The 19836-nt window shown below is 42.2% G+C and overlaps 1 protein-coding gene across 1 annotated transcript in view; it reads left to right on the top strand.

Annotated features, from left to right (window-relative positions):
* Positions 1–17299, top strand: part of PRPS1 (phosphoribosyl pyrophosphate synthetase 1) — a 169955-nt gene extending 152656 nt beyond the window's left edge. The window contains exon 7 of the mRNA XM_088444302.1: positions 16109–17299. Within this exon, the coding sequence (XP_088300428.1) occupies positions 16109–16201 (93 nt within the window). The 3' untranslated portion in view covers positions 16202–17299. The remainder of the gene's footprint in view (positions 1–16108) is intronic.
* Positions 17300–19836: the final 2537 nt, after the last annotated feature.

Below are 19836 nucleotides of genomic sequence, written 5' to 3'. Positions count from 1 at the left end.
CTTTGCCTATGTCATAGGTGGATGTATAGGCTTGAATGGCCTTTTGCTGCTCCTCCATCCTCTGAAGCATATAGAGGGTTGAGTTCCACCGCGTCACAAGCTCTTGCTTCAGGTGATGGCGGGGCAGGTTCAAGAGTGTTTGCTGGCGCTCCAGTCTTCGGCACGCAGTCGCTGAATGGCGAAAGTGGCCACAAATTTTTCGGGCCACCCAAAGCGTCTCCTGCACGCCCCTGTCGCTTTTCAGAAAATTCTGCACCACCAAGTTTATTGTGTGAGCAAAACATGGGACGTGCTGGAATTTGCCCAGATGTAATGCCCGCACAATATTGGTGGCGTTGTCAGATATCACAAATCCCCAGGAGAGTCTAAGTGGGGTAAGCCTCTGGGCGATGATTTCCCTCAGTTTCTCTAAGAGGTTGTCGGCGGTGTGCCTCTTACTGAAACCGGTGATACACAGCGTAGCCTGCCTTGTAACGAGCTGGCGTTTCTGAGATGCTGCTACTGGTGACGCTGCTGCTGTTGCTGCGTAAGGTGATACATCTACCCAGTGGGCTGTCACAGTCATATAGTCCTTAGTCTGCCCTGTTCCACTTGTCCACATGTCCGTGGTTAAGTGGACATTGTGTACAACGGCATTTTTCAGGACACTGAGGACACTTTTTCTGGCGTTTCTGTACAGTCTCGGTATCGCCTGCCTAGTGAAGTGGAATCTAGACGGGATTTGGAACCGGGGACACACTACCTCCATCAATTGTCTAAATCCCACTGCACTAATGGCGGATACCGGACGCACGTCTAACACCAACATAGCCGTCAAGGCCTCAGTTATACGTTTTGCTTCAGGATGACTGCTGTCGTACTTCATCCTCCTCGCTAAGGACTGTTGGAGGGTCAATTGTTTAGTAAAAGTAGTGGTGTTCCTACTTCCTCTCTGGGATGATGAACGACTCCCAGCAGCAGCGGCAGCAGTAGGTGTAGCAATGCAGGATCCTCTGGAGGAATCCCGGATAGGAGAGTCAGTCATGCCAGTGACATGGCCTGCAGGACTACCTCCGATCCTGACTAAGGAGGAAATTGACGAGGAGGGAGTTGACGGTGTGGTTTGCAGGCGCTTGGATACAACAGGACAAAGGGATTTAGGTGTCCCTGGACTGCTTACGGTCTTAGCCAAAGTTTCTGAACTTGACAGTAACTTTTTATGAACGCGCTGCAGGTGCCGTATAAGGGAGGATGTTCCTAGGTGGTTGACGTCCCTACCCCTACTTATTTCACCTTTACATATGGTACATATGGCAAGACAGTTGTTGTCCGGATTTGGATAGAAATATTGCCAGACCAAAGAGGTGGAATGTTTGGTCTTCTGCCCAGGCATGACCGTGATGGGCTTTTTCATCCCACGGACAACAACTGTCTCCCCCGGAGCCTGATTTAAACAAACCACATCACCATCAGAATCCTCCTCGCCAACTTCCTCCTCAGCGCCAGCTACACCAGTATCCTCATCCTGTTGTACTTCAACAGTGACATCTTCAATTTGCATATCAGCAAGTGGACTGTGGGTGCTCCTTTCAGCACTTGCAGGGGGCGTGCAAATGGTGGAAAGAGCCACCTCTTCCCGTCCAGTGCTGGGAAGGTCAGGCATCGCAACCACCACCACACTTGGACTCTCCTTGGGGATTTGTGATATCTTCTTAGAAAGCACAGTTCTTCGCTGTGCTTTTGCCAGCTTAACTCTTTTGATTTTTTTAGTGGGAGGAGGGCTTCCATCGTCATGTGAAGCTGAACCAATAGTCATGAACATACTAGGGATCGACCTTAGCCGTTCCTTGCCACTCCGTGTCGTAAATGGCATATTGGCAAGTTTACGTTTCTCTTCAGCTGATTTAAATGTCTTTTTCAAGGTCATTTTCCTGAACTTTGTCATTTGGGATTGTATGTGCCCTCTACTATGACATTGGGCATCGGCCTTGGCAGACGACGTTGATGGCATGTTATCGTCTATGTCATGACTAGTGGCAGCAGCTTCAGCACTAGGAGGAAGTGGTTCTTGATCTTTCTCTATTTTATTTTTATCGGAGAAAGTTTGGTCCTCCATTTATGTTATATCGATTTGATATATACGTGCGGCTAAACACAGAAAATAATTTTTTTTTTGGTTTGGACTGGAGTGTACTTTGGGGGTTACAGCACCCTTTAACGGTCAAGCCAGCCGGCCCTTTACTTATGACACAGGCGCACGCTTGGCACTACTTTGTTGATGCACGTGCGGCTACTGCGCACACAATTCACAAACACAGAAAATTATTTTTTTTTTGGTTTGGACTGGAGTGTACTTTAGGGGTTACAGCACCCTTTAACGGTCAAGCCAGCCGGCCCTTTACTTATGACACAGGCGCACGCTTGGCACTACTTTGTTGATGCATGTGCGGCTACTGCGCACACAATTCACAAACACAGAAAATATATTATTTTTTTAGCACTTGGGGGGAGCACCCCTGATGGACAGAGCACCCCCTGGACAACACTACAGCACCCCTTTAGGACTGGGACACTGCACAGGACTTTGGAGTGGACACAGCCCCTATGGAGAACTGACTGCACAACACAGTCCAGCCAGCCCCTATGGACTTTGAAGTAGTGGACACAGCCCCTATTAACAACAGCAGCACAGCACAACACAGCCAGCCCCTATGGACTTTGAAGTAGTGGACAACAGCAGCACTACACTACACAGCCCTAACTCCCACCCTCCCTCTTCACTGTCCACAGCCGAGTGAGAAAATGGCGCCGACGCGGGTACCTTATATAGGATCCAAAACCCGCGAGACTCGGAAGGCGGGATGATGACGTTTTGCCTCGATTTCAGATCCGAGTCAGGCGGGAAAAGTCGAGCCTGACTCGGATCGGACTCGGATCGGGGGGTTCGGATTTCAGAAATCCGAACCCGCTCACCCCTAATTTAAACTTCTAAAAATTAACATGAAATGTAATGCGAGTCACATGGAATGACCCATAGTTATATATTATATATATATATATATATATATAATGTGTGTGTGCATATATATATATATGTGTGTGTGTGTGCGTATATATATATATATATATATAATGTGGAAAATGTAATATGTAATATAATGTGTGCGTGTGTGTGTGTGTGTGTATATATATATATATATATATATATATATATTATATTTTAGGGGTGTGCACCGGCCACGTTTTGGTTTTGGATCTGGATCTTTCTTCGTGTTTTGGATCTGGATTGGTTTTGCCAAAACCACCCTTCCGTGTTTTGGGTTCTTGGTTTTGTGTTTTGGATCTGTATTTTTTTTTTCAAAAAAGCATAAAAACAGCTAAAATCACAGAATTTGTGGGTTTTTCTGCTCCTATGCTATTATTAACCTCAATAACCTTAATTTCCACTCATTTCCAATCTATTCTGAACACCTCACAATAGTGTTTTTATATATAAAAAGGTTGCACCGAGGTAGCTGGATGACTATGCTAAGAGATACGAGTGGGCGGCAAAAACACGTGGTCCATCTAGGAGTGACACTGCAGTGGCAGACAGGATGGCAGTTTGAAAAACTAGGCCCCAAACAGTACATAATTCAAAGAAAAAAAAGAGGTGCAAGATGGAATTGTCCTTGCGCCCTCCCACCCACCCTTATGTTGTATAAACAGGACATGCACACTTTAACAAACCAAACATTTCAGTGCCAGGGTCTGCCACACGACTGTGGCTTAAATGATTGGTTCGTTTGGGCCCCCACAAAACAAGCTGGCAATTATTCTGTCCCTGCACAAACTGGCTCTACGGAGGCAATATGTCGTCCTCATCCTCCTCATCCACCGATTCCTCACCCTCTTCAGTGTTGCGTACATCCTCATCCTCACAGAGTATTAATTCGTCCCCGCTGGAATCCACAACCACAGGTCCCTCTGTACGTTCTGGAGGCTGGTCTCCCTGGAAGAGTTGATAATTAATTTTATGAACATCATCTCCACATTTTGTGGAAGCAACCTTCTACGCCTTTCGCTGGCAAGGTTCCCGGCTGCACTAAACACTCTTTCAGAGTACACACTTGAGGGGGGGCAACTCAGGTAAAATAGAGCCAGTTTGTACAGGGACCTCCAAATTGCTTCTTTTTCCTGCCAGTACAGGTACGGACTGTCTGACATGCCTACTTGGATGCTGTCGCCGATGTAATCCTTTAACAGACAGACTCACGCTTGTCGCTGCTGCTTTAAGGATGCAGGTGCGGCTACAGCCCACACATTTCACAAAGAGAAAAAAAAATAAGAATTTTTTTATTGTTTGTAGAGCGCACTTTGAGGGTTACACCACCCTTTAACACAGACGCACGCTTGTCGCTGCTGCTTTGAGGATGCAGGTGGAATCTAGACGGGATTTGGAACCGGGGACACACTACCTCCATCAATTGTCTAAATCCCACTGCACTAATGGCGGATACCGGACGCACGTCTAACACCAACAAAGCAGTCAAGGCCTCAGTTATACGTTTTGCTTCAGGATGACTGCTGTCGTACTTCACCCTCATCGCTAGGGACTGTTGGAGGGTCAATTGTTTAGTAAAAGTAGTGGTGTTCCTACTTCCTCTCTGGGATGATGAACAACTCCCAGCAGCAGCAACAGCACTAGGAGGAAGTGGTTCTTGATCTTTCCCTATTTTATTTTTATCGGAGAAAGTTTGGTCCTCCATTTATGTTATATTGATATATACGTGCGGCTAAGGCGCACACAAATACAGAAAATATTTTTTTATTTTTGCTGGAGAGTAGTGCACTTTGTGGGTTACACCACCCTTTAAGAAATGAGCCAGCTGGCTCTTTACTTATGACACAGGCGCACGCTTGGCACTACTTTGTTGATGCACGTGCGGCTACTGCGCACACAATTCACAAACAGAAAATATTTTTTTATTTGGTTTGGAGTGTACTTTGGGGGTTACAGCACCCTTTAACGGTCAAGCCAGCCGGCCCTTTACTTATGACACAGGCGCACGCTTGGCACTACTTTGTTGATGCACGTGCGGCTACTGCGCACACAATTCACAAACACAGAAAATATATTTTTATTTGGTTTGGAGTGTACTTTGGGGGTTACAGCACCCTTTAACGGTCAAGCCAGCCGGCCCTTTACTTATGACACTGGCGCACGCTTGGAACTAAATATTTTTTTTTTTAGCACTTGGGGGGAGCACCCCTGACGGATAGAGCACCCCCTGGACAACACTACAGCACCCCTTTAGGACTGGGACACTGCACAGGACTTTGGAGTGGACACAGCCCCTATGGACAACTGACTGCACAACACAGTCCAGCCAGCCCGTATGGACTTTGAAGTAGTGGACACAGCCCCTATTAACAACAGCAGCACAACACAGCCAGCCCGTATGGATTTTGAAGTAGTGGACACAGCCCCTATGGACAACAGCAGCACAGCACAGCACAACAAACTTCACATACATATATACCATGAGTGATTTACCTTAATCAGCTGATTCTCCACAGCCGGTCCGCGACGCTGCAAACATCGAGGGACACGCGCCCACACTGCAGCGCAGTCGCTTCTGGAATGTCACAGGACCGCGACGGCTGGTCAGGCCAATCAGCTGCCACACCAAGCATTGTTAAGGCAATGCGGTACACACTAAAAACAAATATAAAAACACATGACATTATTGTAAAACGTGCATCAAATACATAAATAGACTTAAGAGTGATTGCATCATAATGTACAATCACATCCAATCCATATTGAAAAAACATTTTTTTTACTATAATGCATCAGAGAAAACACTGTAACCCCCAAGCTTCATTAAGCCCTTTAGGGGCCATAGTATCCAATTTAAAAATCCAGCGGCATTCCGCTTGTAATAAAGTCTTTGCCCCTCTCACACTAGGCGGAGCATGATCAATGACTTTAAAACATAAATCATCTTCTCCATGCTATGCTAATGTCCAGTGTTTTGCCACTGGCTGATCACTTGTACCAGAGTTAATACCGGAGCGTATGGCGGATCTATGTAGCGCCAAGCGCTCTTTGATCAGCCGCTCAGTATTGCCTACATAATGTAGGCCACATGGGAATGATAATAGATAAACTACGTAGGTAGTACTGCAAGTCACCGGAAATCTAATATGGAACTTTTTCCCAGTATAGGGATGATGAAAAACATCTCCCAGAGTGGCAGACCTGAAGGTGATGCACCCAAGGCATCTGTGGTACCCATTTTTTTGAGTAAGAAAATGTGATAGTTTCCTCTTCCTCAATTTAGCAACATCTGTCCTTTAAGTTGCGGCCTCTGCTATAACAAGGCATCACTTTGGTATTAACCAAAGCTGGGAGCTCATCATCGCTACTCAATAATGGCCACAAATTTTTTACAATTCTCGTAGTGTCTTCACTTCTAGTTGTATATCTATTTACCCATGGAATCTTTTCAACAGCATCCTGATGTACAATGTTAGACTGCAAAGCAATATCACGGGGGATATTACACACCTTTTCCTTAATTTTTAATAACTCATGTCTATTGTAGCCCCTTCCCACAAATTTATTTACCATTTTATCAAGCTAATATTCTAGCTGGATGGGATCACTAGTGATACGTTTAACATGTAGGAGTTGCGAATAAGGCAAACCATGGCGTAACGGCAAAGGATGGAAATTATCGTGCCGAAGTACAGTATTTCGATCAGTCTCCTTGACAAATTAGTCAGTATTACAAATGTCATTGATGATAATCACATCCAAAAAGTGTACATTAAATTTGTCAATTAAGTAAACTGAACCTCATGACAGTCTGATTACACTGCACAACAATAGTTACTTCTAATTGATTTCAGCATGCAAAGAATGAATATGACACTTAAAACTCTCAGCTCTGAGTTCCGAGATATAGCCCATTTATGACGATGTAGGGGTATTCCTAGTGAAGTGGGCAGAATGGAGAAAAATTACCAGCAATCTGCGTTCCGCGCTGAGGGGGTGGGGCCTAATGACCCAATTAAATTAATCAGTTATTTGTCCCCTCTCCTATTCAAATATATGCGATTCATGGGATTACCCACACAAAATAATTGTGGTGCACTGAGTGACAAGAATAGTGAGCTATTCCACCAAGACATTTCAGCAATGGCACAAAGATATCAGGGTAGGTGATCACTACTGTTGGACAGTGACAAGAGATGTCCCAGAAGAGGAGTACAAGCGACAAGCAAAGAGAAAGCACCCCCATGAATAGGCCACTATATTAGATAGTACTTTCCTATGCTGTATGTTTTGTATGCTGTATGTTTGTTTTATTTTGTGTTCTTATTTGTGATTGATTGAATTAAAACAACTGTTATTTATTTTCTATCAAGAAAATATCAGATTATTTTAAAATAGCTTTTTACTATGACTGTATTACTAATGTACAGTATAGTGCAAGTAGTGTAGCTCAAAAAATAGAGCTAGTAAAAACATGTATGACTATTTTTTTAGAAAGGAAACAAATTAAAAGTATTTATTTGTTGTACAGTGTTATGCATCTCAAATAAATTTTGTAATTCATTATACGTCCCTGACCAAAATATCAATAAATCATCTATATACCTATAAAAAAAGAACAAGCTTCTCTCTAATAGTGGGAATACTAAAGAACATACCATCGCACAGGCCGTCTACTGTAAATAAAATTTATCATAAATATAGTAATTCCTGGTGAGAACGAGTTCTAGAAGCTTAATAAATAGATGTACAGGTGGACCAGTATACAAACTGTTATTAATTAAATTTTCCACTGCTTTGAGCCCTTCATTGTGTGGGATACAGGTATAAAGGCTTGTGATATCTGCACTACACAGGAGGGTCTCAGGTTGTAATTTACCCAACTCCTTAAGTTTAATCAATAAGGCAGTGGTATCCTTCAGAGAAGTTGGAATATTTTGTACACAGATTTTAAGATAATAATCTAACATCACAGAAATAGGTTGGTATAATGACCCCCTGGCCGAAATATTAGGGTGGCCAGGGGGTCCACAAAGGACTTGTGCACCTTAGGCAAGGTGTAAAATAGAGGTACAATAGGATAATCAACCGTTAATACATTTTTTAGATCTCTAGTAATCAGGCCCTCATTAACTGCTTCCAACAAAATTAAATCAAGCTCTTTTTTATATCTTGCTGTATGGTCTCTTTGCAATAATTCATAGGTATGCTGATCTGACAATTGGCGCAGACATTCATTATCATATTTATTAAAGTCTTGTACAACTACCGCCCCCCCCCCCCCCCTTGTCTGTGCCACGAATAACAATATTCCTGCCTTTTTCAAGGAATATTAATGCCTGGTATTCATCCCTAGATAAATTGTTTGCAAAAGAGGGTTTCTGGGGTAATTGTGCCCCTTGATGATCAACAAGACGTGAAAATGTCATTATGAATGCATTAACTGTACTTGGGTCAAATCTGGACCGAGGTTTGAATTTGTTTAGAGGTAACGGTATCTCTTGTGGTTGTGAATTCTCCTCCATTATGGTGGATATGTTACAGTAAGTTTGCCAAAATATTCTTTAAGACATAAACTCCTATTCAGTCTGAAAGTGTCCACTTTCCACTGAAAGGCATCAGGTTTATTGGTAGGTATGAAGGAGAGTCCTTTTGATAGAACTTTCTCCTCCAAGGGTGTGAGGGCAGTCTTAGAGATATTGAATATGGCATTCACCTCTTGCCGGGTGGTCTCCTGGGGGCACCTTTGCCGCATGTTTTGTCCACCACGGTGAGTCTGTCTCCGCCTGTGCTGCCCATTGCTGCCCTGGTGGTAACATCTAAAGGGGATTGTATCCAGTGGGTAGAGGTAGTAGGCAGACTTTCCGTCTCACTGGCTGATGTAGAAGATCTGTCATTTTGACCGGGGGCCCAACGTGTCCTAGTATATTTACGTATCGGACGATGTTCACCGGTAGTTGAATTTAGCCTAGTATATACCCTCTGTTGGTAATCGAGTTGTACTTTGGATAATTTCTTTGTTGAATTTAAATAAATAAATCTTACATTGCTCCACCTGAGATTGTAGTTTGTCCAACCAGCTCTTATTGGTATCCTGTGTTAGAGTATTTTTATGTTCATTCTCAAACACTGTGATTTTCTCTTTAATTTGTCTAAGTTCTCGTGTGGATTCATCAATCACCAGGAGGATCAAGTCCATGGAACATTTGTTGAGTATAGCTACCCATTTGCGGCAAAAAGGAACACTGTATCTCCCTATAGTCGGGGTATTATGATTTCTAAATACCCGCGGGATTTGTTTGGCTTGTGATAATCCGATAGGGAAATACCATGGTACAAGAAGTCCAGTTCTTTCTTTTTTAAGCGTAATAGTTCCTTGTCCAGTTCCTCATTAGGTACTATATATGCTGTATCTCCAAGTTGTTCTTTGTTTATAATATAGATTTACCTATACCTGTTTTTTTTACTTCATGCATTTGGAGCTGCTATGCCCATTGGAGGTTGCTACCCAAGTATTTCTGTATTAAATGGCGTGAGTGTGAACCTTCCTCAACTATAGAGATATATATATCTATCTATATATATATAAATATATATATATATCTCTATTTGTGATAACTTGGGGGTAATTGGCTCGGTAGAGGGTGGATTGGTGCAGTGTTTAGGTGCTTAATGAGGGTCCACACACAGCTTTCAAGTAACTAAATTCAGTGGTGCTTTACTTTCCAGCTTGGAAACCAGAAAACAGAAATAGAAAATAATAAACAACCTATCCTTCTATTAGGGCACTAGCTCACTTCTTGAACCCTCTCTATAAGGGTACAGCTAGTCTGCCAATAAAGTCTCAGCCTGCTTCTCTGCAGGTCTATCGCCGGCTCCAGCCTGGCTGGGCTTGGCTGCCACAGCTATACAAACAGTCAATCTTGGTGGCCTTCCCTGTATCCTACAGGTATAGGCCTTGGCTTCCTCAGCCTGCAGACCAACTGCTTCAGTGTCACACAGTCTGTGAGGTTTGTGGTCCTTCCTGCAGGTCTGGCCTCAGGCCTGCAATGGCTTGGCTTAGCTTCACTGGGTTCTCTGGCTGCCACAGTCCCAGTTAGACTGTCTTCAATGGCAGCCTGACTGGTCTGCCTTCTCAGCCCACAGAAAAAAACCTTCCTGCCTCAGCCAATGTGCAGCAAGTGATTCCTTTGTGGGGCACTCTTTTATAATACATTTAATTGATCTAATTGATATCAGGAAATATACATAATTACAATATAAATTTTAATCGGTTCCCTCTTTAAAGAGATTGGGGATTATTTTGACTCTGAGTGTGAAAACAGGACAGTCACCCATTAATAAATACCCATAAATACCATATAGTTGATATCCGAAAATGAACATAATTAAAACATAACTTTTTATCGGATCTTTCTTTAAAATAAATTAGGAATTATGAAAATATGATAGTCACCCATCAATAAGCGCACACAAATATCATATCCATCAATAAGCATACATAAATATATTGGATATTCTGTAATTGCGTATGAAATAATAACCTCGTGATCATATTTAATCATTAACAATGTATCCCCTAATGGGTAAAATAGTCAGGTTTAGCACTTAGGGGGTCATTCAGACCCACTCGCGAGCGGCAGTACGCTCGCAAGTGGGTCGATGTTCCCCACTGCGCATGCGCACGACGGAGGGAGCTCTGTCGTGCGCATGCGCAAGACCCGGCGAGCGAAGGACTTTCCATCACTCGGGGTCTCGCACCAAAGGGGGCGTGCTGTCGATGTTGATTGACAGCACGCCCCCTTTGGTGGGCGTGCCGGGGGCGTGCCTGCCAGATGGAGGCGTTCCCATGGGAACGCCTACCGTCTGAAGCCGGCCCCACTGACATCACTAGTGATGTCAGTGGGAGTGATTTTGGCTCTGATAGAGCCGAAATCACTCCGGGCTTGTGGTTGAGAAACCCGACCACAGGGTTTCACTCGCAAGTCCGATGGTTGCGATGGTCAAGACCATCGCGACCATCTTGTTGGACGCTCGTATATGCTGTGGGTGGTGACCCACAGCTATACGAGCATCCAGGAGGACGCTCCATTTTAATGGAGGAGGGCCCTGATTCAGAGCGAGCGCTCTGGTCAGTGCGTCCGGCTCTGAATCAGGGCCTTAGTACATTCACTCCCTTTCTTCATTAATTAAATTAGGTAGTAGCACTAGATGCAACCAACATACACATAAATTAGAATTTAAACACTATAATGCTTATAAAAACGGTATTGATAAATGTTGCAGATATAGTATATACATACAGGACAGATATATTCTCGATATACTTTTGTTATATGAGAGAGAGTTTGTTTTATCTCTGTCTTTCTCTCAACCATAAATGCCAGCAATTCAGTATCATGCATTAGAAACAAATAATAGATAATAAATAAATGACACATCTAGTCATGCATACGATGTTGCAGCCCCTGTCTCCTGTGATTATTATTTAAACTTCATGGAAATACAATTGGGGGAAAATACATGAACACTTCTATTCATAAATGAGCTGGCAGCAAGTACCAAAGAGGTTCAAAAAGGACAGATAAATGGTTAGATATGGTATGAAGGTCCGGTTCTTTCTGCTTTCCCAGGTCTTCAACGTGAGCGGACCTGGGATGAGAGGAACACACAGCAGCACCGTTGGAAACAAAAGGGAGTTTTGGGGGACAGTGCGCCCGTGTTTGGTGTTAGGCGGGTCCAGTGGCGGGCTGGGCCGGGGGCAGGTTGCCATGTCCCCTCTCAGGCCGCAGCGCCATGAAGGCCGCGGGCAGTCTGTCTCTGTGACACAGCTGCACCGCGAGTGTAGCGCTGACCGGACAGAGTTCGGTCAGCGCTACACAGTGACTAACACACAGCCGCCAGTGCCGGCAGCTGTGTGTTTGTTTTGATCAGCAGCCAATGAGAGTCTGTCAGACTTTCACTGACTGCTGCTGCGCTCACTGCAGGAGCCGCTCCATCTTCCGGCTCCTGCAGTGGGTAATGGGAGAGACGTCATGACGTCTCTCCCATAATGAAGAGCGGCCCGGGAGGACAGACGGAGGAGCGGATGGCGGGAGCGGGGGATTCAGGTAAGTGTGTTTACTGGGGGGGAGGCGGGCACTACAAGGGAGAGACCACTACTGGGGGCTCTACAAGGGGGGACTACTAGTGGGGGCTCTACAAGGGGGAGAGCACTACTGGGGGCTCTACAAGGGGGAGAGCACTACTGGGGGCACTACAAGAGGGAGAGCACTACTGGGGGCACTACAAGGGGGATTTCTACTGGGGGAACAAAAAGGGGGAGACCTCTACTGGGGGCACTACAAGGGGGGATTACTAGTGGGGGCGCTACAACGGGGGGCACTACAAGGGGGAGACCACTACTGGGGGCACTACAAGGGGGAGACTACTACTGGGGGCACTGCATAGGAGGTACCACTACTGGGGGCACTATATAAGGGGCTTACTACAGGGGGCACAGGGAGGACCACTGTATAAGGGGCACTGCATAGGGGGATCACTACTGGGGGCTCTACTGGAGGCCTGCATAAGGGGGTCCTCTCCCGGGGCACAGGGGGCACTGCAATATGGGCACCACTACAGGGGGCTGCCCCTATCTTTATTTACTTTTTTTTTCATTCCGTATGGACCTGCCTCCTCCCTGGAACACTTGAGGGGGGGCGCCGTAGCACGCACTTGCTCCAGGCAGGGCCACCTGCATGCATTTGCCCCCCAGGCTAAAAGTTGCCAGCCAGCCCCTAGGCAGGTCCTGTTACTTCAAGTATTGCAGGAGCTGGATGCGCCACCTGGGTAAGTCATAACCCACCTGAAAGTGAAATACCTGACTTGAAGAGAATCCGTCTCAGAGGAGCCTGCTGCCTGCCGCAAGCACTCTTCCCCTGCAGACAATACGTACGTTCACCTGACAGCATGTGTCCAGGGTGTGCCTTTTAAGTGATAAAGCGCCAATCCCTGTGGGTTAACAGGTTTTAAAATGTGATATCTATTAGCATGCTAATTTAGGACTGAATGTGTTAATATAGTCTCATTGCATAGATAAAGGATCCTGTTCCCCTTTGCTATAAAGAAGCATATTGGAGTGGCCTACTATTACATAATTCAAAGGAAAAACTCCAATAGTAATTCTGCAAATAGATCTCTTAGATTAGAGTTTTGTTGAACATATCTATGCAATGAGGCTATATTAACACATTCAGTCCTAAATATCCTAATGGATATCACATGTGTTTAAAACCTGTTAACTCACAGTTGCTAAAGAAAGAAATTGAATGGACATTCAGGTTAGGTACACTCACTCCATATGGTCTCAATGAACACATTAACTACACAGTGTTCTTGTAATTTCCACATGTTGATTCCATCATAGCAGAGTGGTTCATATCCCTGTATAACATCAATTGGTTCCTCAACTGAATGTATATCCTGCTCTTTACACAGCCATACCTCCTATTTTTTTCTGTTATTTATATTAAAAAAATGTCATAATGGATGACGCTGGTCCATTAAGGGTTATTTTTTGTGTATTTGGATTTTTATATCACCACTTAATGATGTTTATTTATTTTTTTGCACATCACATATTTACTTACATATTGTGCAAAGGTGTGCACTGTGTATAGAATATTCCTAGGTTCTGATTACTTTTATATCGATTATTCTTTTTATATGAAGTAGTGCTCAGTTTTGCAAATAATGCTTTATACCATCACCTAGTATATTGTGAGTAAGAAATGAAAGGGGACACAATTAGCATTCCAGTATATAATCTAAGAGATCTATTTGCAGAATTACTATTGGAGTTTCCTCTGCATTATGTAATAGTAGGCCATTCCAATATGCTTATTTATAGCAAAAGGGAACAGGATCCTTTATTTATGCAATGAGGCTATATTAACACATTCAGTCCTAAATTAGCATGATAATAGATATCACGTGTTTAAAACCTGTTAACTCACAGGGATTGGTGCTTTATCACTTAAAAGGCACACGCTGGACACATGATGACAGGCGAACAAGCCCGACTGTATTGAAACGTGCGTGCTGTCTATCTGACACTTCCCCGCTGCAGGGGGAGAGTGTTTGCGGCAGGCTCCTCTGAGACGGATTCTCTTCAAGTCAGGTATTTCTCTTTTAGGTGGGTCGCGACTTACCCCGATGGCGCATCCGGCTCCTGCAATACTTTAAGTAACCGGGCCTGCCTAACACCATACACGGGCGCACTGTCCCCCACCACTCCCTTTTGTTTCCAACAGTGCTGCCATGTGTTCCTCTCTCATCCCAGGTCCGCTCAATTTGAAGACCTGGGAAAGCAGAAGGAACCGGACCTTCACACCGTACCTAACTATCTGTCCTTTTTTAACCTATTTGGTTCTTGCTGCCAGCTCATTTATGAATAGCAGTGTTCATGTATTTTCCCCAATTGTTTTTCCATGAAGTATAAATAATCACAGGAGACAGGGGCTGCGACATTGTATACATGACTAAATGAGTCATATATTTACTGTATATTATTTGTTTCTAATACATGATATTGAAATTGCTGGCATTTATGGTTGAGAGAAAGACAGAGATAAAACAAACAATCTCTCATGTAACAAAAGTATATCGAGAATATATCTGTCCTGTATGTATATACTATATCTGCAACATTTATCAAAACCGTTTTTAGAAGCATTATAGTGTTTCAATTCTAATTTTATGTGTATGTTGGTGGCATACAGTGCTACTACATACATGAATTAATGAAGAAAGGGAGTGAATGTGCTAACTGCGAAACCTGCCTATTTTACCAATTAGGGGATACATTGTTAATGATTACATATGATCACAACAAGGTAATTATTTCATACACAATTATAGAATGTCTAATATATTTGTGTGCTTATTGATGGATATGATATTTATGTGTGCTTGTTGATGGGTGACTCGATCATATTTTCACACTCAGAGTCAAAATAATGCCCAATCTCTTTAAAGAGGGAACTGATTAAAAGTTATATTGCAATTATGTATATCAATTAATTTATTATAAGAGTGCCCCACAAAGGAATCACTTGCTGCACATTGGCCGAGGCCAATGGAAGTTTTTTTTACTGAGTACTCGATATTCGATTCCAGGAGCACCTCCAGCTGTATACAAAATTTGGTAACTAATTATTAGAATGTACTAAATTGCTGGTCTATAAATTGAATTACATTTTTGTCCTGTGCAGGATTGTATTTGTGTTTCTTCTCATCAGCCCACACCTGAGCAAGGCAGCCATTACACATCTTCCCAGAATCCTTTTCTTCTCTGTGTGGGCGGATCTCTCCTTCCTCACACAGAATCTGCTGCTCACCAGTGCCATCTCTGGTGATAATGTCACAATATATAGCGGGGCAGCCAGTTAAGGGCAGTCTCTTATCTCATAAATGAGTAGTTTTTGAGAGTGCTCATCTATTAAGTAGGATGGTCAGCGGAGATCAACCGTTTTTTTTGCATCTGGTGAATTGTCCACTACTTTTTCTTGTGGCCATACTGTTTTTTTTACATGTGTTGCTTTTCAAGCGCTAGTATGCACATGTGACATTATTTCTACATGTGCCACTGTAAATAACATTCATGAGCTGGTATTGTTTTCTTCTCTTATTGTTTCACAAGTGTTTTAACTGAATTTTAGCTTTTTCAAACTGATACCCACCAGCCAGTGGTGCCACGATGGGGCCCTATGCTACACTTCACTGGCCCAGGGCTCTGCAGGTATGTTAGGCCAATGCATAGTCATCTGGGCTCTTACACAATATAGGGTAAAAACATGTTTTCCATCAAGATTTACCATACAGTTTGGCGGATTTGCAAATTGGCAGTGATTTGTTAGTTAGCTTATTTGTTTGATGCCTAGATATTTTTAAGAAACCTTAGATTTTACATTTGCCTATCATAAATAATCATAAACTCTTGTATAACAGTTTAGGTGTTGCAGACACTATTCTGGTGTTGCTGACTTTACATCTGTTTTTAAATGTATGCTCCTCACACTTTTTTTGTTTTTGTTTTCTCATCAGGTCATCGATATCTCTATGATCTTAGCTGAAGCCATTCGCCGAACACACAATGGGGAGTCTGTTTCTTATCTGTTCAGCCATGTTCCTTTATAGCACCTCATTACTGGAAAATGTTACCAAGTATTCTGACATATTATGTTATGTATTTGTAATGGGACAATATATAGTCTGCTTTGAGCCTTATATAATTTTTCATTCATTGGCTAGGATTTCCTACTATTTATGTGAGAGATGGTAGTGGTACTAATTTATCAATTCATTTTATCATTCACAATGAGTGATAAAACTTGTTGCCTATGATAATGGTGGTCTAGCCAATCAGCTCCCAACTGTCATCTGTTTCAAAATTGACAGTTGGGAGCTGATCGACTTGAGCACCATTTATCAAATGCAATGCGTTTTATTATTTGTTGTGAATGATAAAACTCAATGATAAATGAGGCCCTAAGTTTGGTGAAGGGCCCATTTAGAACTGTAGTGTATTCAGGAAGTATGAAGAGTCCGTCCATCATTTTATTTGTGTTTTAATGAATTGGGTGGTAATTTCTGCATATTGAGTTGAGATGGTTTATGAATAGCAGTTATTTGATGTATTTTATTTTGTTTGTATTTATTTTTTTTTCCAAAATAAAGCAGTCAACTTCTAAGTTATGGATAACCTTACAGTGTGTTGCACTGCTTTTAGGTTTAAATGGACAGTCAAACTTAAGGTGCGTACACACTGGGCGAAATTACTGAGCGTTTGCAAGATTACAACATTGTAATAGTGCTTTCGCTCAGTAATCATGCACAAATCGTGCACTATAATGACTGACACAACCATTGATGCGCGCTCCCGCTGGTCGTTTCCGACATTGTCCATCACCTGAACATGCAGCACAATCTGTCGATAATGACAGATTGTGCATGTTCAGTGATAAGGGAGGGAGCCTACACTGAATGACATATCGTTCAGTGTAGACACTACAGGGGATCAGGAACGATGGATGGTACGATTATGATGTCGTAATCGTACCGTCTTTCCTACTCACCCAGTGTGTACACACCATAAGAAGCAAACTGACTAACTGAAAAGATTAAACCAAGGCTATCTTGGAGCAAGATGTTGATCAATAAACTTTTCACCTTGCCACCCCCCATTCCCCTTACCTAAGGCTTTTGTGATATTAATAAAAAGTAGAGGAGTATTCACTCTGTTGTTTGTATGGTTTATAAGAATATATTAAATCTTGTAATTTCTATCATAGTTTAAATGATTATGGATAGATGCTCATGGAAAATATATTTTTCAGTAAAATGTCTTATTCATAAATTAGATCACTGTTACTTAAAGACAATCACTTGGAGACTGTTACTGGGATAGCATTGACTATGATATCATTGCAAGGTGAAAATGGCTATAGAATTATACCCTACATGTGCATCCATTGTGATAGTACGCCTATCCTTTTCTGGGTTGCAGATGTCACTTAATTTGTTAATCTTGAACATAAAAACGAATATGGGAGATGAACAATTTTACATAAGTTTAGTTTAAAACAATGACAAAATTTGTATGAAATAACTATAGACAATGGCTCAGTGGGCTAGTGTGCATATTCCCAACCTTTTTTTTTTACTGATTTGCATAACCAATTTTTAAATTATGTTTTCCCATTTTGAAAATACAACTAGACCTATGTAATAGTGTGCTAAACTCTCGCATTTCCTAAACTCTCACCCCTATTATATTTGGCCCCTTATGTTACACTATTAACACCACAGGTGATTTTGCACAATTTTGCATCTCAGATACACGTACAGCATGGCAGATGCCCATATTACAGGTACTAACATGGGTTAGTGGTTAAGGTGACCATAGTAGTCATTTGGAGTTCGATTCCAATTAAGGGCAGCGACATTGGGCAGTGTGATTTTGTAATCAAAATAATTTTATCTACAGTGTGTGTATGTATATATGTTTATATTTTTTATTTTATGCATTGCTCTCCACTTAGAACATTTGGCAATCAAGACACACAGTTTTTCTTTTTGCTTCTGTACTGTATCTCAGAGCCGTCCCTAGCCAATTTGGTGCCCTAGTCAAAATTTTGACTGGTGCCCCCTAGCAGATAATCCTACCACCAATCTTAGGTATTTTTGGCGTCTGCGTATAAACACGAAGTTATAAACCAATTTTTTAATGTTAAAGAAACATGTTCAAAAGCACAAATTATATATAAAGGTACAAAACATCAATATAAATACCAGCCAAACTTCACAATATAAATAAAATTGTGCAAACTTCAATCAAAATGTAGTAGTGCAAAACCTCAGTAAAATACTTAATGCTGATTACATGTGTTGGTTTACATCCGTACTCACCTTGACTTTTTGCGGCAAAGTCCTCTATCTTATGTCGAAGCCGGATGATTGGCTGAGACCAGATTTTAAAATTAATATCAAGTGACGCCATTTTATGTTGCCCCTGACGACGAAATCTTGCATCGTCAGCATGAAACCATTGTGTGTGATGCTAATATGCTATTATTAGCATTGTGCGATTGCATTGCCACCGCATACTGTTTAAAATCCTATCGTACCCCATATGCACGAATACACATATAAATATATATATTTAAAGACTTCATATATTCAGGGATGACAGACATGTCTTGTGGACATGTTTGTGACAAATAATTAAGAATACACAAGGATACTGTGAGTGTTTGCTCTGCATATATACAGTCAGGTGCATAAATATTGGGACATTGACAGAATTTTCATATTTTGGCCTCTATTCACCACCACAATGGCTTTGAACTGAAACAAACAAGATGTGCTTTAACTGCAGACTTTCAGATTTAATTTGAGGGTAATTACATCCAAATCAGGTGAACGGTGTAGGAATTACAACGGTTTCTATATGTGCCTCCCACTTTTTAAGGGGCCAAAAGTAATGGGACAAACTAAACAATCCTAAATCTAACTTTCACTTTTTAATACTTTGTTGCAATTCCTTTGCAGGCAATTACAGCCTGAAGTCTGGAACGCATAGACATCACCAGACGCTGGGTTTCATCCCTGGTGATGCTCTGCCAGGCCTCTACTGCAAATGTCTTCAGTTCTTGCTTGTTCTTGGGGCATTTTCCCTTCAGTTTTGTCTTCATCAAGTGAAATGCATGCTCAATCGGATTCAGGTCAGAGTATTGACTTGGCCATTGCATAACATTCCACTTTTTAGCCTTAAAAAACTCTTTGCTTGCTTTTGCAGTATGCTTCGGGTCATTGTCCATCTGCACTGTGAAGCGCCGTCCAATGAGTTCTGAAGCATTTGACTGAATATGAGCATATAATATTGCCCGAAACACTTCAGAATTCATTCTGCTGCTTTTGTCAGCAGTCACATCATCAATAAATGCACTTCACAGTGCAGATGGACAATGACCCGAAGCATACTGCAAAAGCAAGCAAAGAGTTTTTTAAGATGGTTAACAATGGTCAGATGTTTAGCTATCGTTTAACAATTGTAGGCCTTGTATCTAATGCTGATGTGGTTAAGTAGAACTAACAGTTGTATTCTGGAAAAACAGGAGAGCCTTTTGTTAAAGTTATCAGACTGTTTGCGAAAGCTTGCTCCATCTATGAACAGGACAAACTTCATTGTCTGTCATTCTTTTAGTTCAGACAGAAGTAATGTTAATAATAACCAGTTTGAAGCCATGTATATAAATATATATATATATGTA

The sequence above is a fragment of the Taudactylus pleione genome, unplaced genomic scaffold (assembly GCF_031769625.1).
Source record: "Taudactylus pleione unplaced genomic scaffold, aTauple2 ptg000352l, whole genome shotgun sequence".
In the NCBI taxonomy this organism is placed as follows: Eukaryota; Metazoa; Chordata; class Amphibia; order Anura; family Myobatrachidae; genus Taudactylus; species Taudactylus pleione.
This window is presented reverse-complemented; position numbering and strand designations above follow the sequence as displayed.